The sequence below is a fragment of the Triturus cristatus genome, chromosome 11 (genome assembly GCF_964204655.1).
Source record: "Triturus cristatus chromosome 11, aTriCri1.1, whole genome shotgun sequence".
In the NCBI taxonomy this organism is placed as follows: Eukaryota; Metazoa; Chordata; class Amphibia; order Caudata; family Salamandridae; genus Triturus; species Triturus cristatus.
In genome coordinates this window covers 73,393,522-73,416,992 of record NC_140594.1, presented here as the reverse complement: position 1 = coordinate 73,416,992, position 23,471 = coordinate 73,393,522, and the positions used below count along the sequence as shown (strand labels likewise).

At 48.6% G+C, this 23,471-nt stretch overlaps 1 protein-coding gene across 3 annotated transcripts in view; it reads left to right on the top strand.

Annotated features, from left to right (window-relative positions):
- The window catches only part of NOC4L (nucleolar complex associated 4 homolog), a 56,940-nt gene extending 43,177 nt beyond the window's left edge, over window positions 1-13,763 (top strand). For all 3 annotated transcript variants that reach the window (XM_085634296.1, XM_085634297.1, XM_085634298.1), the window contains 6 exons: window positions 3,419-3,479; window positions 4,131-4,241; window positions 5,800-5,963; window positions 11,498-11,580; window positions 11,717-11,830; window positions 13,481-13,763. In XM_085634296.1, the coding sequence (XP_085490422.1) occupies window positions 3,419-3,479; window positions 4,131-4,241; window positions 5,800-5,963; window positions 11,498-11,580; window positions 11,717-11,830; window positions 13,481-13,597 (650 nt within the window). In that variant the 3' untranslated portion in view covers window positions 13,598-13,763. The remainder of the gene's footprint in view (window positions 1-3,418; window positions 3,480-4,130; window positions 4,242-5,799; window positions 5,964-11,497; window positions 11,581-11,716; window positions 11,831-13,480) is intronic.
- Window positions 13,764-23,471: the final 9,708 nt, after the last annotated feature.

Sequence of the window (23,471 nt, the reverse complement as noted above, 5' to 3'; positions counted from 1 at the left end):
AGATTATCTTTGCTGGGGTTTGAAGAACTCTTTTAGTTAAACTTCAGACAGGTATTGGTTTTAGAAGATGAAGGGGCGTGACTGGACTGGGCTCTGAAGATTCCCTTCCTTCCAAGAATTAGTTGTTCTGTCAGTTACAGCGATAAGGCATGTTCTGGAGTGTACTTATCGAACCTGAACAATGAAAACTACAGTCCCTTGCACACACCAACACGTTTTTTGTTGCGCTTAATTGTTGTGCGCAGCGACTCCTTTGAAGCGCGACAAAATACGTGTTGGCTAAGGATCTCAAGATTAAACTTAAGTGACTGTTTCAATGGAGGAGCAAGATTTTTTTTTTTATTATTGTCAATGATGCATAATATATACTGTTGGCGTGTGCAAGGGACTGTTGTTTTGGTTATCCACACATTGGGGAGGAGGGTGGCTCTCCCCACCCTTATGCACCGCAATCATAATTGTACACTAGTATATACTCATTGCGTATTTCCCAGGAGCGACATTACCCTACACAATCCACCGACCAAGAAGTCCCACTAACCTGAACAATGTTTTCAATTTAATTTCAAAGTCTCAGCAAATCAATGTGGAATGGGAGTGCAGCTGCAGAATGAAGGGGCACATTTGCACTTTAAAAGGAGAGAAGAATGCAAAGATTGTTTTGTTCTAATAAAGGGTGCGTGGAGCAGCCTCATCGGGCCATGATGGAAAATATTAACAATTTAATGATTCCCAAATATAGGAACATCCTCTTTGAGGATCACTGCAGAGACCATGCAAGTCCATATGTATCACACCAGTTACCTTTTTCTGTTGCCGCTTCAAGCTTACTTTGAAAGACTTTTCTCAAATTCAGCAAATTACATGTTGCAAGATCCTCTGCGTTCAAATATTTGTGACAGGTCACATTTATCTGGCACCTGGTTAGATTGTGTGTGCAATCTCTTAGAATCCCCAGGCACTGGCCAAGGGCTCATTCGAAGACCTTTCCACTTCTATCCCTAATCTCTGTTCCTGCGGACTTGGAGCCACATGCACTTTGACTACCTTTTCTTCTTGCTCCTAATTTCTTAATTGTTGTCTCTTGGTGAGAGAGGACATTAACTTTCAGGAAGAACGCCATTCGTAGTTAACCTTCATCCATTTGTTTTGAATTTGTATGCTCAAAGTGCAGAGGCAGATTTTTGTTCTATTTAGATAGTCACCATATGTATATTTTAACTATTGAACCAGTGCCAGCTAAAGAAATTTACGGTGAGTACTCAGAATTAGTAATATTTTGCACCATCGCTACATTTTATTTTCAAGCAGTCCAGCAGAAGTCATCAAAACCGTAAGCATTAACATGATATGCTAAGGCATGCAGCAAAAAACCTCACTTACCCAGTGGCCATCTTCGTGGTTTGCAGCCTATTGGTGCACTATGTATAGTTCTACTCTCGTACCAGGATGTTTGGGGTTTGGTTATTTGCTTTTACTTTGATAGGTGGCACATGTTTTATTTTTCTAAAGAGGATAATAATGCCAAATACAAGAAGCCACCATGAGGTCTTTGGCTCGGTCTTGAGGCCTTGTGGGTTTAGGATTTAAAAACACAAAACAAATGCAGGGTCTAAAGCCGCTGCTATAAATATACACTTATAGACTTAATGCAGAATTGAAGCAAGCAGTGCCTCTAGCTCAGATTTCAACAAGTCAGACTGTTTTGTCAAAGGATGGCATCCTAACTGCATTTTTCATCAATGAGCCTTCTGCGCTCTGGGCATTGGATTTCAGAGTATGCCCAGATCTGTTACTGGATTTCAAATGCTACTTGTCTGTGCATCATAGAATTTTGTACATTTAAACAAAACAGTTCTCTGCTGTGACCTAAAGCGATGTGCCTTAGTCTGCATGTGGATTTGACGTAGTTGGCTACATTAAGATGTTTGTTTATACCATTCTGTACTGCACTCTGCTGCTTGTTTGCACAGTGTTGTAGCGTTTTCATTAAAGGGCGTCGCTGTTTTATTGCATCTTCTTGATCTTAATGGCCCCTTCTACTGAATACTAAGCTTTAATACACTATTTTAAGTCTTAATTAATTGACATTCTATTTAATTAGAAATAGTTTAAAAATGTTGTGAGTGTTGATTTTGATCTTGCTCATTTTGCCCTTTCACTTTTTTTTCCCGAATTTAGTTTTTTTCTATGCTTGATCATTCATTTTATGTGTTTTCACAGGAACCTGTACGCCCCTTCATTTATTAGGTCTTGCGTTCAGTAAACCTTTATCTGTCTGTTGTAGGATGCCTGTTGTGGACAAAACCAATAATTACAGTGGACTTTGGGCCAGCCTATTACATACCATTGATAGGCTTTTTTGTCAGTCTCATTTGCTTGCATCTTACTCAATGTCTTTCTCTTATCGTCTTGTTTGTCCCCAGGAGCCTAGATTAATTACTATCCAGTTTCAAGGCACTACTTTTTAAAATGCTGCTTCCATTAATTCATTGGATTGTATGGGTTTTCTTTTTCTCTCCCTAGTAAAGTGATTCGCCCCTCCCTAAAGCCCACCCCCATACTCTGTGTTGCTCTCACACACTTTGTGTTGCTCTCTCACAAGTTTGCCTGTTGCATCCCCTGCCTCTCCACATCCTGCTCAGCTTTTTTTTGTTGCTTTTTTAAAATTTAAACATTGCCCCACTCCGCTCCTTCTCCTCCTACTCCCACACATTTGCATTTCTCCCCCCCCTCGCTCAACTCTTGCCCCTCCCCCCCCCCCATTGAATTTTTTTTTTTTTTTTTTTTTTTTAAACCTGTTTTCGGAGGACCCGGCTGCTGCTGTGATCGGCTTCTGGACTGTTCTTTTGGGGGTGGGGTGAATGCACTTTAATTATTGATTTATATTTTTATTTAGCACTCACAGATCGTTGTCCACCATCTTGGAGCATTACATTGAAACAAAATGGGCTCTACCTCATGACAAACACATGAATGCCAATACCCTGGGACTGCTGCAGCATCACAATACATACGTTAACATCTGTGATGATGCATGCATGTGTATTCATCATCCGATTTTGTTTTCCCAGTGTTGTACGATGCCATCAAATAAGCATTTTTTTTCTTTTTGGAACTGGAATCTGCATTGGCGAAAGCACTGTCAAAGTCAAAAGGCGATCTATTGTCTTTATCAATGGTTGTTTTCTTTGTTTTGGAAAATTGTACTGGGCAAATTATTGCTAAATCCTGAAGCCATCAGTTGCAAGCATCTCTTATAGACTTACATTCATAGCTGCAAATTACTAGTATGAGAGTCACTTTGGCAAAGGACTCCTAGCAAGTTAATGCATGTAATGTGTGCTCAGTTGGTGTCAGAAACAGGGGACCACGGTAGAATGCAGGAAATAATCAATTGTAATGTTTTTTTTTATAGGTGGAGCCATCAGTCTACTGGCGTTGAATGGATTGTTTGTGCTGATACATGAACATAACCTGTAAGTTAAAGCAGACTTTAGAGTGTGCATTTGGGTGTTGATAGTAGTTTTACATTTTAGTTCTTGTTTGTTGATAAAAGAATTTCTCTTTGTCTCAGTTTTAAAAAGTTGTCACTGCTTTTGTTACTCAAAAAATCATCATCTTGGTATTACACAATTAAGGGCCTGGTTTAGAGTTTGGTGGATGTGGAACATGTACCAACAAATTGCAGATGTTGCTTCTTCCGGATTAGAGCTTCTAGGGTTTCTAGTATTGAAACGGGACATGCTATGTTTGGCGGATGTCCTTAAGCCAGTTCCTTCTAGCGACTTCAAAATGATCACTAAAATTATGAAATGCTGAACCTCTGTGTGTTAAGACTGCCGCAAAGAATTCTGCACTTTTACTTAGTTTGTCTTTTAACACTTATTTATCCATTTATTCATTCTTTTAACATGCTATGGTTTTTTAAAATGTGTACATTTTATAGCCTGGTCCCTTTTTTTTCCTCTTTGGACCAGGTGTCTAGAATTTCTAGTCCTCTCATAAAATAGCTAGATTACTGGGCAGTTGTAAGCAACTACATACTGCAGGACCTTGGCCCGCTTTATACTGAATAATCAGTTTTAAAAACATCTTTGTCTGATTTTTTTGTCCTTCTCTCTGTCCAGGGAATACCCAGATTTTTACAAGAAGCTCTACACCCTCTTGGATCCACTAGTTTTCCACTTGAAATACCGAGCCCGCTTCTTCCATTTGGCCAATTTATTTTTGTCATCAACGTAAGTGAAGCTTGTGATTGGATCGCTTTGGTTGGTTGGCTTTTGTTCCTGTGTTTCTCACTAGGCACTCCTGATTGGCTGAACCTCCCATGATATAAAGATGTCCATCATAATTACGTAGGGCTCAAACTTATAGACATTTCGAAATTACAGCTATGCTGCACACTGTCTGATAATTTCATAAATAAAATGTCTCTCAGAATCCTCCTGAGAGGTTAGTCTCTAAGAATCCTCCTGAGAGGTTAAAGGGAAAAAAAGAACATGTACAAAGGAGAGTTTTACAGACGTATCGCCATGCAAATGGGAGATTGCTTCCATTTTAGAGAGATGACTTTTTCTTCTTTGGTGGTTTAGGAGACCCAACGTTATATCTTGTTTTGGTCTATTTTGGTAGCAGTTTATTGTAGAATCTGTTTGTAATGTTCGCAGCAATAGGAAAAAATAGAAAACAGTCCTGCTTTCGTCAGTACCATGTGGCTTCATATGAAATCCTACATCTTCCACTCTTGCAAGGAATTGAAACCATCTCCTGGACACACTAAGGTATTCCTTGAGTTAGCCCAGAGTTGAGCTTAGAGCATATGGACGCTGCGGAATGATTGTGGTATGCTAGCATGAAGATAGCACCTGGATGTACAATATTTCCTTTTTGGTTTGATGGATTCTAATGCAGATTAAGAAGCCCATCAAAAGCTAAAATCGTTTGGGGACATATAACCGATACCTTATTGTCTGTAGTGCTTTCACTCCTGCTTCTTTCATCGCAGCTTTCAGATTTCTTTGCTGTATAGCACTTGTCTTTTTATTTCTTCCTATTAAAAGTAGAGGATTCGAAGAACCAGAAAGGAAAAAGGAGGACTGAATGAACTGCTTGAAACAGACATGGGATAACTTGTTGTCTCTGATTGTGGGTCAAACAATAGTTGATAAGAACAAAAAAAATAGCTTTGGCTATCTGAAATGCTGGAAGTTCTATTTACCTCTGGTTTACTATGAAACGCATTGATGCTGGAGATTGAGTTTCAGTTTTTCCAGCAACAGAAGGTGTGATCTTATGCCTGTTCACCAAATGTTACATCCCCTTACATCTCCTTTGAAGGACCCTGCAGACGGGGTTGGGTTTCGAAGTTGTGTAAAATAGCTATTTACGCTAGTTAAGCAGTTCTCCAAGAGATGGATGGTCCTTGACTTCATCTAGTCTGAAATATTTTGGTCTCCTGTCTGAGACATGGAATTACTTTGGCGCAGAGAAGGCAGATGAACTTGCCTAATGTCCTGCAAGGTGTCTGTGCCTTCACGGGATCTCCAAACAACAACCTGGAGATGTGGGTTTTAGCCCTTGCCTTGACACAGGTGGCCCAGATGTATGTGTGCTCATGTGCTGCCAAAATTGACTGTGCAGAGAGCACAGTCGTAGGTGGCAGTAGAATCACCCTTGTGAAGTGAGTATGTGCTTCCCTTTCCCATTTTTTTCCTCTGCTTCCAGCTACATTGAAGCCTGGAGGTGATCACATTTTGTAAGAGTTGAGTACTTCTAATGCCTTTTTTTTCTGCACAGGCATCTCCCATCGTACCTGGTGTGCGCCTTTGCCAAGCGATTGTCCCGTCTCTCACTCACAGCTCCTCCTCAAGCTTTGCTGATGATCATTCCCTTCATTTACAACCTCATCCGAAGACATCCAGCTTGCCGGACACTTATCCACCGACCGAGTGGACTCTCAGGTAATGTTGCAAACGGGCTCGTTAACTGCATGGGGCTCTGGCTGTCTATATTGGGAGATTTTCTTATCAGAGGTGTATATCCGCTTGAATTGGCACTGCAGATTAGCCCATCGACTCCAAACCGACACTGGTTTAGCCAGTTCAAAGATTTGTGCAGTTGATTCTCGTGCTACAGAGGCCTCTGTTTCACCTGCAGCTCACATGTTTGAATCGCAGGTGGACCTCCTTGTTTTTCCATGTTTTTTTTTTTTTTTAGGTTGAGAAATCTCAGTTTCTGAAAGAGACACATTAGTGATAGGGTCCTTACCTTAGAATATCCCCAGGCGTCAGACTGGATCTGTCAGCAGTACCCCCTGCGCGTCGGTAGGCGTCATCGTATGGCTCCGCGTACATCGTTGGCGTCTTAGTCGCCGAGAAGACGTCACTGGAGCTACTTAGATGCGCCCACTCGCACTGACGCAGATCCAGAGAGGGCGGTACCCCCAGTCAATTTTTGACTGAGTTTTTTGGGACTTTGTCTCTGTTTTTTTACTACTTACACTCCAGGTGCATAGGGATGCACGATTTCAAGTCTTGCGTGGCCTGTCTCCGCACGATGTCGGTGATGGACCCGCACCATGAGTGTCTCTACTGCCTGGGGTGCGACCACGACTCTGAATCGTGCTCCCACTCCGCGCCGTTGAAGGCCCCCGTCCTGGGAGGTCGGGGGACCGGACGCGGAGCCATCACCACCATTCGAAGTCTTTTCACTCGGAGTCCGGTAAGGCGAAGCACAAGGAGTCGAAGAAGCGCTTTAGGTCTTCGCCTTCCCCTAGCCGGTCGCGCAATGCGGCTGAGGGTGCAGGTGGCACCGCCCCTGCGGCTCGGCGGAGCCTACGCAGTTGCCGATGGCCTACCCGCCCTTTCTGGGTCCATCGGCGACTCCGGCTTAGCCGCAGGAGTTCCTGTCAGCCATGGCACGTGTCTTCGGACCGTCCGGCCCCGCCGGTGCTCCTTCGGGCCCCGCGGGCCCGACTGAGGGTCCTCGTTCTTTGACGATGCCGACTCCGGCAACGACGACTTCGGTCTCAACGCTGAGAGACCTCCATGGATCCATGCATGGGTCCCCGTCAATGTTGGTTGGCCCAGTGTGACCTCCATCGATGGCGCTGCTACCGGTGTCGGCCGACACTATTCCTGGCCTCCTCCCCAATGTGGAGACAGCACCGGAGGGGTGTCAACCAATGCCGATTCCGATGCCGTTTGGGAATTTCTTTCCCTTTCTTCACCCACCTCCTTCTGTCCCACCTGTTCGGCAGGCTGGGGAGGACTGGGAGGGGTCTGAGGAACTTCTCGCTGCACAATGCGAGTTAGACCCGGACTGGGATGAGGATCTGGGGGATGCAGGTGACCAGGACTGCGATCCTGAACCTGGCACACTATCTCCTTCTACCGTGGCTACGGAGGAGGGTGGTTCCTACTCTTTGGTGGCCGAGGCTCTCCGCCTCGAGCTTCCTACCGTGGCCGTCAGGGCTAACCTCCTGACCGAGGTGCTTCGGCCGGTGTCTTCTTCTATGGAGCCGTTGCTGCCCTTTATTGATGCACTTACAGAGGTTTTTTTCGGGCACCTGGTCCAGGCCCATCACAGGGGCTCCTGTGGATAAGAACGTGGCCCAACGCTGTTGCCCGGCCCCAGGTGACCCCGCTTTCCTCTCCCAACACCCTACCCCTGAGAGCTTGTTTGTCCAAGCCTCTGCTTCCCCGAGCGCGTTCCCTTCCGCAGAACCGGACCGGGAATCCAAGAAACCTGGAGCTGTTTGGGAAGAAGATTTTTTCTTCCGCCAGTTCAGGGCTATGGTCTGTGAACACCGCATGTCTCTTTGGCCGTTATTCCCATTCTGTGTGGGATATGGTTGCGCAAGTGCTGCCTTGTCCAGTGGTGGCTCGGACAGTACTCCCAAGCTATTGCTGAGGGGAGAGACACTGACAAGTTCACGATCAGTTGTGGTCTTGACACTGCTGACTTGCTGGGCAGGGCGATTTCCACGACAGTGGCGCTAAACCTCTACGCCTGGATGAGAACGACTGGTTTTTCTGGGGATGTCCAGGACACATTGATGGACATGCCCTTTGATGGGCAGGCTACGGCCAAGTCCTTAGGCCTTTCGGCTACATGCGCTCCTTCCGCTTCTACCTTTCGCTCCTTTTGTGGTCAAGGAAGGGGCACCCAAGCACGTTTGTTTCAGAGCCACAGGCCTGCGCAGCAACAGTCTCAGCGCAGCTGCGGACGTGTGACCTGCAGAGGCGGGTCGCGGGGCCAGCGTGTAGGTCAGTCCACCACCCCCCTGCTGCCACTGCCTCCAATCCTTCCTAGTCCGGTGTTTCAGGCCCACCAGATACCAGTGGGTGGCAGGATTCGCCATCACCTCCACCACTGGTGCACCATCTCATCGGACAGGTGGGTTCTGCAAATTGTCAGAAGGGGTTACTCCCTCCCCTTCGAGACAACCACCCCTGCCATGCCACCAGAGTATCACTGCATGTCGGGGGATCAGTTGGCACTTCTCCAGCAGGAAGTTGCGGCCCTCTTGGCCAAGGGGGCCATTGAGCGGATTCCGATGCCAGAAGTAGGTTGTGATTGTTACTCCCACTACTTCTTGGTTCCAAAGAAGGACAAAGGCCTGCGTCCCATCTTGAACCTTCGGAACGTCAATCACTTCCTCCGGAAGGAGAAGTTCAAGATGCTTACTCTTGCTCAGATCTTGTCTGCCCTCGACCCGCAAGACTGGATGGTAGCGTTGGACCTGCAGGTCGCTTATTTTCATATCCCCGTCCTGCCAGCCAACCGGCGTTCTCTGCCATTCACGGTAGGGCAGGAGCATTTTCAGTTCACTGTGCTCCCTTTTGGCCTTACCAGCGCCCCTCAGGTGTTCACCAAAGTGATGGCGGTGGTAGCAGCTCCTCTGCGCAGATCAGGGGTTTCAGTCTTCCCCTATCTCGACGACTGGTTGTTAAAGGCGGGCTCGCCCCAAACAATCATCTCCCACCTCCATACTACGGCCGACCTCCTGCATTTGCCGGGGTTTTCCATCAACGTGCCGAAGTCGCATCTGATTCCCTCTCAGAAGCTCCTCTTCATCGGAGCAGTTCTGGACACGGCGCAGTTTCGGGTTTATTCTCCTGAACAGAGAGTCCGGGACATTCGGGCTACGATTCCGATATTTCAGCCTTGTCCTGGGTTTCGCTCAGGACGACCTTGAGGCTGCTGGGCCTCATGGCATCCTGCTAACCAACCATGCCAGATGGTATATGCGGGCTCTGCAGTAGGACCTGAAGTTCCAGTGGGCGCAGCATCAGGGGAACCTGTCCGACTACGTCCAGATCTCGGAGGGCACTGCACAACAATTGCAGTGGTGGCTCATGAATCAGGATTGGGTCAGCGACAGATCCCTCTCCCGTCCCCAACCGGAGCACTCAGTGGTGACGGATGCGTCCCTCCTGGGATGGGGTTGCCACATGGGAGAGGCGGAGATCAGAGCCCTCTGGTCTCCGGCGGAGTCCCGGTTCCATATCAATCTTCTGGAGCTTTGGGCGATCCTTCTTGCACTGAAAGCATTCCTTCCCTCTGTCAAGGGGAGGGTGGTGCAGGTGTTAACAGACAACACCACCACCATGTGGTATTGCAACAAACAAGGCGGGGTGGGGTCGTGGACCCTATGTCGCTCTGCGCCTCTGGACATGGCTGGAACGTCAAGGCATTTTCTTGACGATTCAACACCTGGCAGGTTCTTTGAACTCAGCCGCCGGTGCCTGATGGATTACGAATGGCGTCTTCACTCTGAGGTGGCGCAAGGTCTCTTACAACAGTGGGGATAGCCTTGTTTAGATCTATTCACCACCGAAGTGAACGCGCAATGTAATCTCTTCTGCGCGTTGGAGTTTCCAAGACGGCACTCGCACGGCAACGCTTTTCGTCACGAGTGGAGCTGCGGTCTATTGTATGCCTTTCTGCTTATACCACTTCTACCCAGAGTGCTGAAGATCAGGGGCGACTGGGCCAAAGTCATTCTTGTGGCCCCGGACTGGGCTTGAAGAGTTTGGTATCCCGAGCTACTCAGTATGAGCATAGATTCCCCGATCCGACTGCCTCTTCTGGAGGATCTTCTGTCGCAGCAACAGGGGACGGTCCGCCACCCGAACCTGTCCAGCCTCCACCTACATGCGTGGAGATTGAGCAGCGACAGTTGATTCTGTTTGACTTGCCTCCTGAAGTCTGTGATGTCATTCTGGCAGCCAGGCGTCCCTCCTCTAAATCTGTATACGCCTGCAGGTGGAATAAATTTGTGGCATGGTGCACGGCAAAGGCTGTGGATCCCCTGTCTGTCCCTCTTTCGGAGGTCCCTTTGTTCCTTCTTTCTCTGGCCCGGCAGGGCTCTGCTCTGGGATCTGTTGAGGGCTACCCTTCTGCAATCTTTGCCTTTCTCAGGCTACCTGATCAGACCTCTCTTTTCAAGTCCCCTGTTGTAAACCGATTTCTCACAGGCATTACTCAACTTTTCCCTCCTATTCCTTTTGTGAAGCCGCAGTGGGACTTAAATCTGGTTCTTACCCATTTGATGTGCGCTCCCTTTGAGCCGCTGCACAATTGTCCTCTTTATTTATTCACTTTGAAGACCGCTTTCCTGGTTGCCATCACCTCTGCCAGGCGTGTGAGTGAGCTCCAGGCTCTTTCCTGTAAACCTCCTTTTCTGTCGGCTCATCCAGACAAGGTTGTGCTTCGCACTCGTCCTTCCTTCTTGCCAAAGGTTGTTACTGCCTTCCACATTAGGCAAACTATCACCTTGCCCACTTACTTTCCGCACCCTTCCAGAGAGGAAGAGAGGTTCCACCGTCTGGACGAAAAACGTGCACTTTTATGTTATTTGAATCGCACACAACAGTTCCGGGTGGATGACCAGCTCTTTGTTGGCTACGTGGGCGACAAGAAAGGTCTGGGTGTACACAAGTAGACTAGAGGCTTGGATGATCGAGGGTTCCCCAGACAGTTTACTGAATGAGGCTATATGATGCATAACAAGGCTAGTTGATGAGTCAATTCAGTTCATCTGGCATCCTGGAGCCAGGCACCTGAGGCCAGGTTCATCACCTCTCTTTAGCACCTACTGTAGGCACCTTCCGCACAACTGTGGGCACCTCTGGCAACATGTATTCTACTGCTCAGCTTGGAAATACTTCGTAAATACTCAGTAAACCTGTTCTGATGTGTGGACCACATCTTCGCACGTTAACCCTTGCTGTTGCCTCCTGCCACAGACCAGCAGTATGACCCCAGCTATTAAACTACTGGCACCATAAAATACATTCTATAACACACACGCAGCTCAGCCAGTGCTTCACTCTTGCGATGAGCGAATGATCTTGATGGTTTGTACATTAGTGCACACTGTGGACTGTAAAGTTAGGAATGCCTGCTCTGTGATTTCACTCTGCCATATTGTCCATCTCACTCTCCTCCCACACACAGACCTTTAATGATTTTTTTTTTATGTGGGTAGATCTCTCTGGTGATCCGTTCATAATGGAAGAGGAAGATCCAGCTAAGAGCAGAGCACAGGAGAGCTGTCTGTGGGAATTGAAGGTGAGTTACTATAGGCTCTGGATTGGTATCGGAACAACATGTGGCGTTTCCTGCGCTGTATTTGTCCTTGTCTTGAACAACCGTGTGTAGGCTAGGTTCAGTTTTATCAGGTATTCCTGTTCTTACCCCTCTGCAGGCTCTTCAGAAACATTACCTTCCAGATGTGGCAAAAGCAGCCAGTGTTCTGAACCGACCACTGTCTGAGCAAGAAGACGACATATCCGATCTCTTGGAGATCTCGCCATCTGAGGCAAGTGTTACTGCTTATGTAGGACTAGGCTGAAACTGGATGCATGTGCAGATACAAATGCTTCGATAGGATTAAAAGTGCTCAGTTTCATCCAAGATTGTTCAAGCACTCTACTGCTCATGTGCAGTTTCTGCTCCTATAAGTGAATAAAGCCATGGGGCATTATAGCAATTGCTCAACATAGAGTACCGGTTTATCTTGACAAAAAATGCTTCACACTTTTACTACACTTCTTCGTTCACAAGCGAAATCTGTTCCATTTGCATAGCATAACTTCAGAAGTTTTTGGAATAGATGTGAGCATCTAATTTACGCTTGTGTGGAGGCGAATTAATTAATCAAAGGCTTGTAAGATATTCCATATCCTTCTCATCCCCTCCCTAAATATTTAATTTCTGGTCCTATTCAGTAATTCTAAAAGCTTTGGCATTTGATATTTTTATATTCCGCTGCTAACAATTCGCTATCCTTTATGCTTCCTCTCACTTGTCTTTTGGTTTTCTATTGGCATGAAACATTAATACACTTCCTCTTCTGTGAACAGGTTATTAACTCTGGCCATCTTTAACAAAAGATGCAAGTGAAAGTAATGAGTTAGAGAAAAGAATTGGGCCAATGTCATTCTCTTTATTATCTAGGGAACGTTGTTGCCCTTTTTGTGATGTAGAGTTTATATGGAAATCCGTTTTTGTTAACATTATCAAATTATGTGGCAAATGATGGATTATGTGTCATTTTTCAGTCAAAGTATTGTGTAACTTCAGTGAACAGTTTGTCATTGAGTCATGTTCATTCTGACATATTAACTTCTTCTTTTCAAGGCCTTGGATCACAAGCACCTTTTTGGCATTACTTATTAACATATGTAGTGTCCGATTGAGCAACATATTTTTCTCCCCTCCTCGAGCTTTTATTCACAGTATCTTCATCACCTGGAAGATTAATCGCATTGGCCTTTGTTAGCTTTTCTCTGCTGTGAGCCTTGGAATTAAGTGGTAGTGGCAGGCGAACAGTCATCCGCCCTGAGCCAAAGACACAGACATACAGTTTTTATGTAGATCCATCAACCACTGTTCAAAACAGGTTGTACTATGAGTGCAAAGAGTTTGCTTATAAGAAGAGGAATGAGATGGTTATGCACAGATCTCTAGAGGTGATCAGAATTGGCGGGAGGATGTAGCCTAACGGCTAGAGCAGTCGACCTCGAAGCTGAGGAACCAGGTTTGAGTCTCGGGAACGACGCTCAACATCCTGTGATTCTGGGCAAATCACTCAATCTCCCCACGCCCAACAAAAAAATGAATGAGCCCCTCAGTAACGCAACTGGTGCTCATGTAAAGCGCTCTGATGCCTGATATCTTCGGGTCTAGTTCGCGCTATATAAAACTCTAAAAAAAATTAAAATAAAAAGTAAGTAAATTGTATTACACAATTGTATAGTAATAAAGGAAATGCAGCTACATTAGAAAACTGAATTCTGTGAACAGATTGTCTTTAAACTGAGTATATGGAATACGTTCTTTGCAAATGAAGTATAGAAATGCTTTAAGTTGTTTGTGGATATAAAACTGCTACAAGAGTTTCTGTCCTCTGCAGAGCGCGCATCGTTCCACATCTCACATACCTGTAATCTCTTTCTCTCTTTTTTAGCTGTTTGAAAGAGAACTGAAGAAAAAGGTGAAGCGAGTACCACTGGAGTTTGAACCTTTTCGGGGATTGTTTGGGAAGAAGGGTGACATCTGTTCAGTGCACTTTGTGTTGGAGTAGGGGTGTCAGACATACTTAGTGTCCAGCATATGTATTTCCAGGCTGGATACAGTCTAGTGTTTGAAAGCGAGAGAAGGATCCATTTGTTGAGAGCTGATGTTTTGTATCATTGCAGCCAAAAACAAATCTTTCATGGAGGTGTAAATTAAATGTGTATTTTTCTTCACCAGTGTGGTTTGATTGATTTTTAAAGTGTTATTTTCTGATTATTATATATGTGCTGTAACTGCTATGGGAAGGTGCTTAGGCCTTCAGGTGGAGGTCCTGGTGGTATCGGGTGGTGTTTCAAAAAGCAGCAGGCAGTGGGAATGTCAAATGTGCTACCAGTTATGGGCAATAAATGTACAGGGAGCAAACTGATTTACGAGATGCTAGGGACCTGGCAAAGAGATGGATGTTTGTACTGTAAGTCAACAGTTGGGAAGAGTATACAGGTATGACGGTTGTAGTTGGACAGCTAGGAGATAGACATATAGAGCGATACAGCTAAGTGATGGGTGTACGCATTAGGAACAGTAGGATAGGGCTGAAGTTTGCAAGTGGAGCAGCTGATTGGTCTGTAGTGGTGACATGACTTTTAGCCCCCTGTTCATATGCAGATTCAAACAGGAGTGACTTCAGCTATATTGTTCATTGTCCTGCAGCACACGTATTGAGGACAGTTTCCACTCTTCATAATTTATTTTATTTATTTATTTAGAAGCTTATATAGCGCGTAGCTACCCCCAACAGGGGTGTCCCGGCGCTACGTACAGTAGGCAATTGTAAGTGTCTCTGAGCGGCTACGGGTTGGAAAATAGCAAGGTTTTTAAATTATGTTGAAATTAGCATTCAGATTCAGTCATACGAAGAGACAATGGCAGGCTGTTCCAAGATTGAGCAGTTATAACTGCTAAGGCTCCGCCCCCCATTCTGGAGCGACGAAATCGGGGAGTACGTAAGAGGCGCAGATGATTCGATCTAAGTGATCGATTGGACTGGGCATGCTTCACTCTAGCTCGGAGATAAGCAGGCCCTTGCCCCTTCATTGCTCTAAATGCCAGGACCAGGGATTTGAACTGTATGCGGCTAGTCACGGGCAGCCAGTGTACTTTTTCAAGTGAGGAGAAATTGAGTGACTATAAGGGATGTTACATAACATCCTTGCCGCCGCATTTTGTACAATCTGCAGACGTTTGACCAAATAGGCTGATGCTCCAACATACAGGCTGTTCGCATAGTCCAGGTGTGATGTTATAAGGGCGTGAATAATGGGCCTACGTGCGTCCACGGGCAAAAAAGGGAGAATTTTACGGATCATGCGAAGCTTACCAAAGCACGCAGAGGTGACCTTATTTATTTGAGCCTTGCAAGACAATTTGTTGTCAAATTGGAAACCAAGATTCCTGGCAGAATTCACCGGTATAGGGGGAGGGCTCAACTCAGGTGGCCACCAAAGTAAGGGTAGAGGGGGATTTTTTTGATTAAAGAAAATGCCTCGGTTTTGTCCGAGTTGAGCCTGAGAGTATTAAGTGACATCCAGGAGGAGATGTTGCACAGGCAGCATCTGAAGTTTTAAAAACTAACGTCAGAGTGATATCTAAATGAAAACGCAAGTTGTGTGTCATCAACGTATGAGATCACTCTGAACCCACAGGATTCAACCACCGTGGCCAGCGGCGATAGACATTAACAAGCATTTGCAGTGCAATAGGTCTCGCATTTGCGAGAGTTTGAGTTATTGGCATTGTAAATGATAATGCATTTTTTTATGTGTTTTGAAAGCCTGCAATGAGTGCATAAACACACACTTTGTAGTTATAGTAGTAGTTGCTTACGAGAAGCAAGGTGGTTAGAAACTGTCTGTTTTACTGGCAGCTGTGCATTTTGTAAGCAAGGACTATAAGTACAAAGTGCATATTTATACGTGATTGCAGGTTTTTTAGAAACATAAATAAAAGTTCTTGGTATTTAGAATGCCAATAGGTCAATGTCTCACAAATGCGAGACCTATTGCATTGGAAATGTTTTTTGTGTGTTGTAGGCATTAGGTATTTTGAGATTAACATATGCAGTACAATTGTTGGCTTTAATGTGCTTTAATGCAGAATGGAGTGTGAAAGGCTGTAAGGAAAGGGAAGTAGGGAGCAATGTAGCGGCATAAATCATAGACAGTAGCTGCGTATAGCAACATTGGGTTTGATGAGCTTTAGAAAGGGCCGTGATGGAGGGAGAAAAGGAGAGAGCGTGAGGTGAACAGGAAAAGAAAAAAAGTAGCAGCATTTAATAAAAGCAAAAGGGGCCTGACAAAAACAGGGAAGGAAAGAGGAAGCGAGCGAGTAGGAGTTGAGGTAATGTTTTGTGCTGGTGCATAGCAATGGTTGGTTTTTACATGTTACAACACAAAATGGAAGGTAAAAAGACAGTTGCAAAAAGAAAATAGTTAGTAATGGGGGGTGAATGGAAGGTTGTATGGAAGGCAGCTATTCTGTGTTAAGGTAGGAGAAATGAGCGCGTTGAGTTGGAAAAAATGAGGGAAAGGGTGAGTACAGGAATATGCAGTGCTGCAGAAGGGCCACCATATAAAGTAAGCATTAAGGTACGACTGTGGCTAAACACAAAACTAAATGTGTATTATGTATAGTATGTATTGTTTCTGGTAGGGGTGAAAAACATATGAAGTGGCAGTGTATAGCATCACGCCACGCGCAGGGAAGGAAGAGGTGTATGTGAGAGAGAGAGACAGGGATGAGTGGGAGGGGCAATCGGAGGGATGAGTGAGGTGGACCATGCACGGGGAGTTACAAGAAAGTAGCATGTGTGAGCAGGCAATATAGAGAGGAGACTGAGTGTGAAGGAGGGATGAGAGAGGGCATTAGAACTGTGAGTAGAACGCCATTTGCAAAGGCTGACTGGTCGCCTTTCTTTATTGCTATATTCGGGGTGTTAAACTGGTACAAATGAGGTGCAACCAATTCCCAGACAGTCTTAACAAGTGTAAAAATTTACAAAATAATGAATATAACTAAAACAATGTGCCACACTATGCCATATAATTTGGTACAGTTTACTCGGCTGCATAATTTCCCCCAACCATGCTGTGTAATTCTAGTAGCCCTGCTATTATTATAATTAGATGTTGCTAACATCAACCACCTCCTCCTCAAATTCTAGTTTTCTTCATGTGCTTTTAACAAGACTTAACTTACACAATAATTTTCTGTATAATGTACCACTATTTTGAGATGGTCCTGCTCACATGTCTTGTGTTAATCCAGCAGCACGATTGAGCTCCAGAAACACAAGATTTCACCAGATGTGGGCATCTGTCTTTTGTATAGGAATAATATACAGAAACATTTGTAAACTATCGTCCATTTTTCACATATCAATTTCTTGAGCTTACTCCCTCATTCCACTCCTATGTAACCTGAGGGGTCCCGAAGTGATTCTGTTCCCATTTCTAGCTCCGGATTTGAGGGAGTGGCAGAGTCACTGTACTACTTCAGACTGGCATTCTGTCTCCTATGAGAAGAGTAAGGGAGTCTGGGGCCAGACGATGGTCATGAAAGTGGTGCGATACATGAGCTGAGCTGCCATCTGTCAGATGTGAGGGTCAAACCATTGGAAGCTAAGCGCCTATGAGTAAAAGATGGATCTCTGGCAGATCCAGAGGCTGCGAGCTTGGAATCGGGACATGAGAAATGCAAAGAGGGCTTAGCCGCAGCCAAGGACACTAACCAGTTCTTCGGAAAGCAGCGAGAAGCTGCGAGCGTTGGAACCAGGAAGAAAAATGAGACTATTACAGAATGAAACTGGGAATGAGCGGTTTGTGGTGTCAGGAATGACATTTCATGTCTGGGGAGGCGTTCATGATAGTCTCACCCTCGTCAACACATTCTGCGATGTTGCATGCAGACGCAGGGTGCTGGACTATGTGGGACTAGAGAGTTTTGCAGCGTGAATCTTTCTGGGTTCACTATGCTGTGCATTATTCCGTGATCTGGTGGTTGGGTCCGGATTCGTAGTCTGTCTTTTTAAAAAAAAAAAATTATTTTTGTAGCCCAGGTGGGCGTCGACGTCCCACCATTTAGTGTACCTCTCGTGACGTCGGCGTGCTTCCTGCGGAAGTCCCACCTTTGGGGCGCCATCTTCAGATTCTTTACCGCTGTTTGGTCTGGATCGTCAACGAGAAGCTCCAGAGTTTGAACGAAGAAAGAAGAAGAGCACGAGTTTCATCGAAGGGAAATAAAGCAAAGACTACAGAGAGGAAGAACATAGAGCCGGGACGACGAAGAAGGAAGAGAACCTCGAAATCTTCGACGTCCAACGGAGAATGCGCACTCAGGAACTCTGAGCGCAGGAATGGACAAAACATCTTTTAAATTCTGCCGTAACTGCCACCACAAATACGCGCAGAAGGACCAACATCCGGTCTACAACCTTTGCCTGCCTATCGACCACGAGAGCAAAGACTGCAACGCCTGCTCTGCCTTCACGACGAAGACCCTCCGGGTGAGAGAGAGACAGAGGAGAGCCAACTTCAACATGGAAGGCAAGGGTAAGGCCCCGTCTCTGTACGACCTGGGCCTCTCCACCGACGATGAAGACAACATCGCCGAGGGACCTGATGACTTCACGGTCGCAGAGACCGATAAGAAAACGTCTGACAAGGTAGGAGAGACGTTGAGCACAAAACCCCCGAAAGGGCCCCGAAAACCAGACACTGACTCGAAGAAAACAGTCTAAGTCCTCGAAAGGAACACCGGCGCCGAAAATTTCGACAACCGCGAGTGGATCCAAGGACGATAGGCCCAGCGGATCCTTCGAGAAGGACTCCCAGGTGCCGAAGACCGCCGAAAAACAAGGTTCGTCGAAACAGGCCCACGAGGTGGGGCGTTCGACTTCGAAAGTCAAGGCCGTGTCGACAAAAAGACCAGTGCTCGACGCCGAACATGCCTCCGAAATGGAGAAGAAAAAGAGAAGGCTCGAGGCGGAGATGGAGAGCATCCTTCAGAGGAAGAAGGAGTTTGATGAAAAGATGAAGAGATTCACAATCCCAGCGAAACCGGCGATGGTTCTCGTCGAAGTCGAGGAGCAGGAGGAGTTCGACGCCGAAGAGCAGTCGAAAGCTCCCGAAGAAGGGGAAGAAGATCTCTATTATGAGGGAGAAGAAGAGGAGGAGGAGCAGTCGATCTACGGCTCGGCACAGTCGACGACGCAAGAGCTGGAATGGCAGGACCTCGACGCTGAAAACCCAGAAGAGCCCGTAGAGACATATCCTTCGAGGCCTTCGCCGGCAGATGATATTGGGGCGTACAACATGGTCGTCAAAAGCGCGGCTGCAGCTTTTGACGTGAAACTAGAGGAGGAGAAACCGAAAGCAGATTTTCTACTCGAAACACTGCTACCCATCCAAACTAGAAGCCAGTTCCTCCCCATGCTCCAAAGTGTGATGGACCAAGGGAAAGAGGCGTTCAAGTACCCAGCAACATGCCGATCCATCATGCCCAGAACAGAAAAGAAATACGAACACTCCTCACAGGACCCTCCATATATCAAGGGATCTGTCACTGCTGACTCCATTATTGTATCCACGGCCAGAAAAAGGGCTAATGTCAATCAATCAATCAATCAAGGCATTTATAGAGCGCACTACCTACCCGTAGGGTCTCAAGGCGCTGGGGGGGGGGGGGGGGGGTGCCGCTACTGCTCGAACAGCCAGGTCTTGAGCTTCTTCCTGAAGGAGGGGTGGTCTTGGGTCAGGCGCAGGTCGGCCGGGAGGGAGTTCCAGGTCTTGGCGGCCAGGTAGGAGAAGGACCTTCCTCCTGTAGTGGCTCTGCGGATGCGTGGGACGGCGGCGAGGGCGTGGCTGGCAGATCGGAGGTGGCGTTTGGGAGCGTAGAAGTTGATGCGGTTGTTGAGGTAGCTCGGGCCTTGATCGTGGAGAGCTTTGTGTGCGTGGGTAAGGAGGCGGAAGGTGATTCTCTTATTGACCGGGAGCCAGTGCAGGTCTCTTAGGTGTCCGGAGATGTGGCTATGTCGTGGGATGTCGAGGATGAGTCTGGCTGAGGCGTTCTGGATGCGCTGGAGTCTCTTCTGGATCTTGGCGGTGGTTCCGGCGTAGAGTGCGCTGCCGTAGTTCAGTCGGCTGGTGACGAGGGCCTGGGTGACGGTCTTCCTGGTCTCTGTGGGGATCCACCAGAAGATCTTCCGAAGCATGCGCAGGATGTTGAAGCACGACGAGGAGACGGCGTTGACTTGCCTGGTCATGGAGAGGGAGGAGTCCAGGATGAAACCCAGGTTGCGTGCGTGGTCCGTCGGTTTCGGTGCGGTGCCCAGGGCGGGGGGCCACCAGGAGTCGTCCCAGGCGGAGGGCGAGGAGCCCAGGATGAGGACCTCCGTCTTATCTGAGTTCAGTTTCAGGCGGCTCGTCGTCATCCACTCGGCTACCTCTCTCATCCCTTCGTGCAGGTTGGCTCTGGCGGCGGCGGGGTCGTTAGTCAGGGAGAGGATCAGCTGGGTGTCGTCGGCGTAGGAGATTATGTTGAGGTTGTGTTGGCGTGCGATGGCCGCGAGGGGGCTCATGTAGACGTTGAAGAGAGTAGGGCTCAGCGAGGATCCTTGAGGGACGCCGCAGATGACTTCGGTGGCCTCTGACTTGTACGGTGGTAGGCGGACTCTTTGTGTTCTTCCGTCGAGGAAGGAGACGATCCATTCCAGTGCCTTCTCCTGGATTCCGACGTTGCTGAGGCGCTGCACTAGGGTGCGGTGGCAGACCGTGTCGAAGACCGCGGAGAGGTCTAGGAGGATGAGGGCCGCGGTTTCTCCGTTGTCCATCAGGGCTCGGATGTCGTCAGTGGCGGCGATGAGGGCGGTCTCGGTGCTGTGGTTGGCACGGAATCCGGACTGCGATGGGTCGAGGGATCTGTCGTCTCGAGGAAGGCGGCCAGCTGTTTGTTGACGGTCTTTTCGATTACTTTGGCTGGAAACGGAAGTAGAGAGATGGGGCGGTAATTCTTGAGTTCGGTGGGGTCTGCTGTAGGTTTCTTGAGTAGAGCGCTGAGTTCGGCGTGCTTCCAGCTCTCGGGGAAGGTGGCGGTGTCGAATGAGGTGTTGATGATGTCCCGCAGGTGGGGTGCGATGACAGCGTCGGCTTTGTTGAAGACGTGGTGAGGGCAGGGGTCGGTCGGAGATCCGGAGTGGACGGAGTTCATCATGTGGACGGTGTCTTCGGTGTTGACCGGGGTCCAGGCGCGGAGGGTGGTGGTGGGTGGCGTTGCTGCGGTCGTGGCGTGCGTCGGTTGAGTGCTGAAGCTGTTGTGTATGTCCGTGATCTTGTTGTGGAAGTAGGAGGCGAGGGAGTTGCAGAGGTCTTGCGATGGGGTGATGTCGTTGTTTCCGGCGTTGGGGTTGGAGAGCTCTTTCACGATGTTGAAGAGTTTCTTGCAGTTGTGTGCGTTGCTGTCCAGCCGGTCCTTGAATGCAGTTTTCTTGGCGGTGCGGATCAATTGGTGGTGTTTCCGGGTGGCGAGCTTGAGGGTGGTCCTGTTGTCCGGCGTGGGTTCCTTTCTCCAGGCTTTCTCGAGGGCTCGGCAGTTCTTCTTGGAGCTCTTGAGTTCGTCGGTGAACCATGGGGCTCTCTTATTGCCGGGTCTGTTGGGCGGGATCCTCAGAGGGGCGAGTTCGTCTGCGCATTTGCTGATCCACTTCGAGAGGTTGTCGGCGGCCTGGCTGGGGTTCGCTGAGCTTGCCGGAGGGTGCTGGCTCAGGGAAGCGGCGAGCTGGTCGGCTGTGATCTTGTTCCAGCTTCTTCGGGCAACCTGTTGCTGGTGGTGGTGGATCGTCGTTCTACTGAAGGTGAAGTGGATGCATCTGTGGTCCGTCCAGTGGAGTTCTGTGGCGTGGCTGAAGGCGATGTCTTTGCTGGATGAGAAGATGGCGTCGAGTGTGTGTCCGGCGAGGTGGGTGGGTGTGGATACCAGCTGCTTGAGTCCAAGGTTGGCGAGGTTGTCGAGCAGGGTGCTGGTATTGCAGTCGTTGTTGTTCTCCAGGTGGAAGTTGAAGTCCCCCAGGAGGATGTAGTCAGCGGAGGGGAGGGCGTGCGGGCTGACGAAGTCGGCGATGTCCTCGCTGAATTGAGTGCGTGGTCCCGGAGGTCGGTAGATCAAGGTGCCTCTGAGGGTGGTCTTCGGGTCGGTGTGAATCTGGAAATGCAGGTGTTCGGCGGAGGGTGGGGTGTTGTCAGTGCTGGTCGTGATGCGGATGGTGTTCTTGTGGATGATGGCGATGCCTCCTCCCACCTGGTTGGCGTTGCGGTCCCTCCGGGTGATCTTGTAGCCTTCTGGGATGGCGATGGCGATGTCGGGCGCTGAGGAGGCGTTCATCCAGGTCTCCGTGATGAAGGCAACGTCAGGGGCTGTGGCGTCTAGGAGGTTCCAGAGTTCGATGGCGTGTCTGTGGACGGAGCGGGTGTTGAGCAGGATGCACTTGAGGTGGTTGCTGCTGGTGTTCGGCTTGGCAGGTGCTGGTGCCGGGCAGGTCCGGATGCAGGTGAACTGGCAGGCGAGGCAGCTGAAGGGTCCGTGGGTGTGCTGGGTCCTGCCGGTGTTGAGTGCGATGAGGGTGGCGGCGGTGTACGTCAGGCGGGTCGATCGGGGTCCTCGAGGGCCAGGGGTCCTGGCACTGGGCGCGGTCCAGGCGCGGACGGGCGTAGACGGGCTTGCCTTCGGCGCGCCCGCTGCGCGTGACCGCTGCGCGTTCGCACGGTCGCCATATATGGCGAAGTGCGCGGGTGGGCGGAGCAGCTGGGAGGCGGGAGCGGGGAGGGAACAGAATGAAAAAAGGGGCGGGGTCGGCGGTGGTGGCGGGAAGCGGGGAGGGAAGACGGAGGGCGGCGACAGGCAGGGAGAGACAGGCAATACAGCGGGGGAAACAGCAATCAAAACAATACCAGTACAATTGAACAAATAAACACAGAGAAAGCCAGTTAAACAAATACGCACAGCAAAAAGACCAGGGGCACAGGGAGAGGAGCGCCGATCACGGACCACGCCGCTCGAAGGAGGGGGCGTGGTCACGAGGCGGCAGTCGGGCAGCGAGGCACAGAGGAAGGGGAGGCACACGCAGCAGCTGGTGGCCGTGCGGCGCGGGAGTGTCCCAGAGCTAGGACACCCGGCGACCTCGGGGCCACCTCCTGACAAGGAGAGCAGAAGGATGGACCTCACTGGAAGGAAGATAGAGAGGAACGCCGCAATGCACTGGCGCATGGCGAACTCAAATGCGCTACTGAACAGGCACCAGTACCAACATTGGGACGAGATGGGGGACCTAATCAAACATCTTCCTGAACAATACCAACAAAGGGCTTCCCATCTAGTGGAAGAGGGGAAGAATATAGCTAACTCATGCCTTAAGACGGCATTGGACGGGGAAGAGACATCAAGCAGACTGATGGCGATAGGAATCACTGAAAGGAGGCAGGCCTGGCTCAGAATTTTAGGATTCAAACAAGAGGTCCAGAATAATATACTGAATACCCTTTTCAACGGGGAGACACTGTTCGGGGCACCGGTGGATGAGAAGCTCACCCAACTCAAAAGAGAATGAGACGGCAAGGTCCATGGGGGCCCTGCAATTCAGGGGGATGCGAAGAGGTACCCCGACTGGGAGACCTTACGGAAGGGGAGGTAACCAGCCGGGAACGTCACACCAAAGTTTCCAGCAAGGCGAGTGCCACGGCCAACAGGGGCGGCAGAAACAAGACTGGCAGTACCAGCCTAGAGGCCAGTCCTTTCGCGGTAGGGGGAACAGACGAGGACAAAGAAGAAGAGGGGGAGACCAACCCACCTCAAAGTGACTTTGTCCGAAGAAGATGGCAAACCCACAATATACC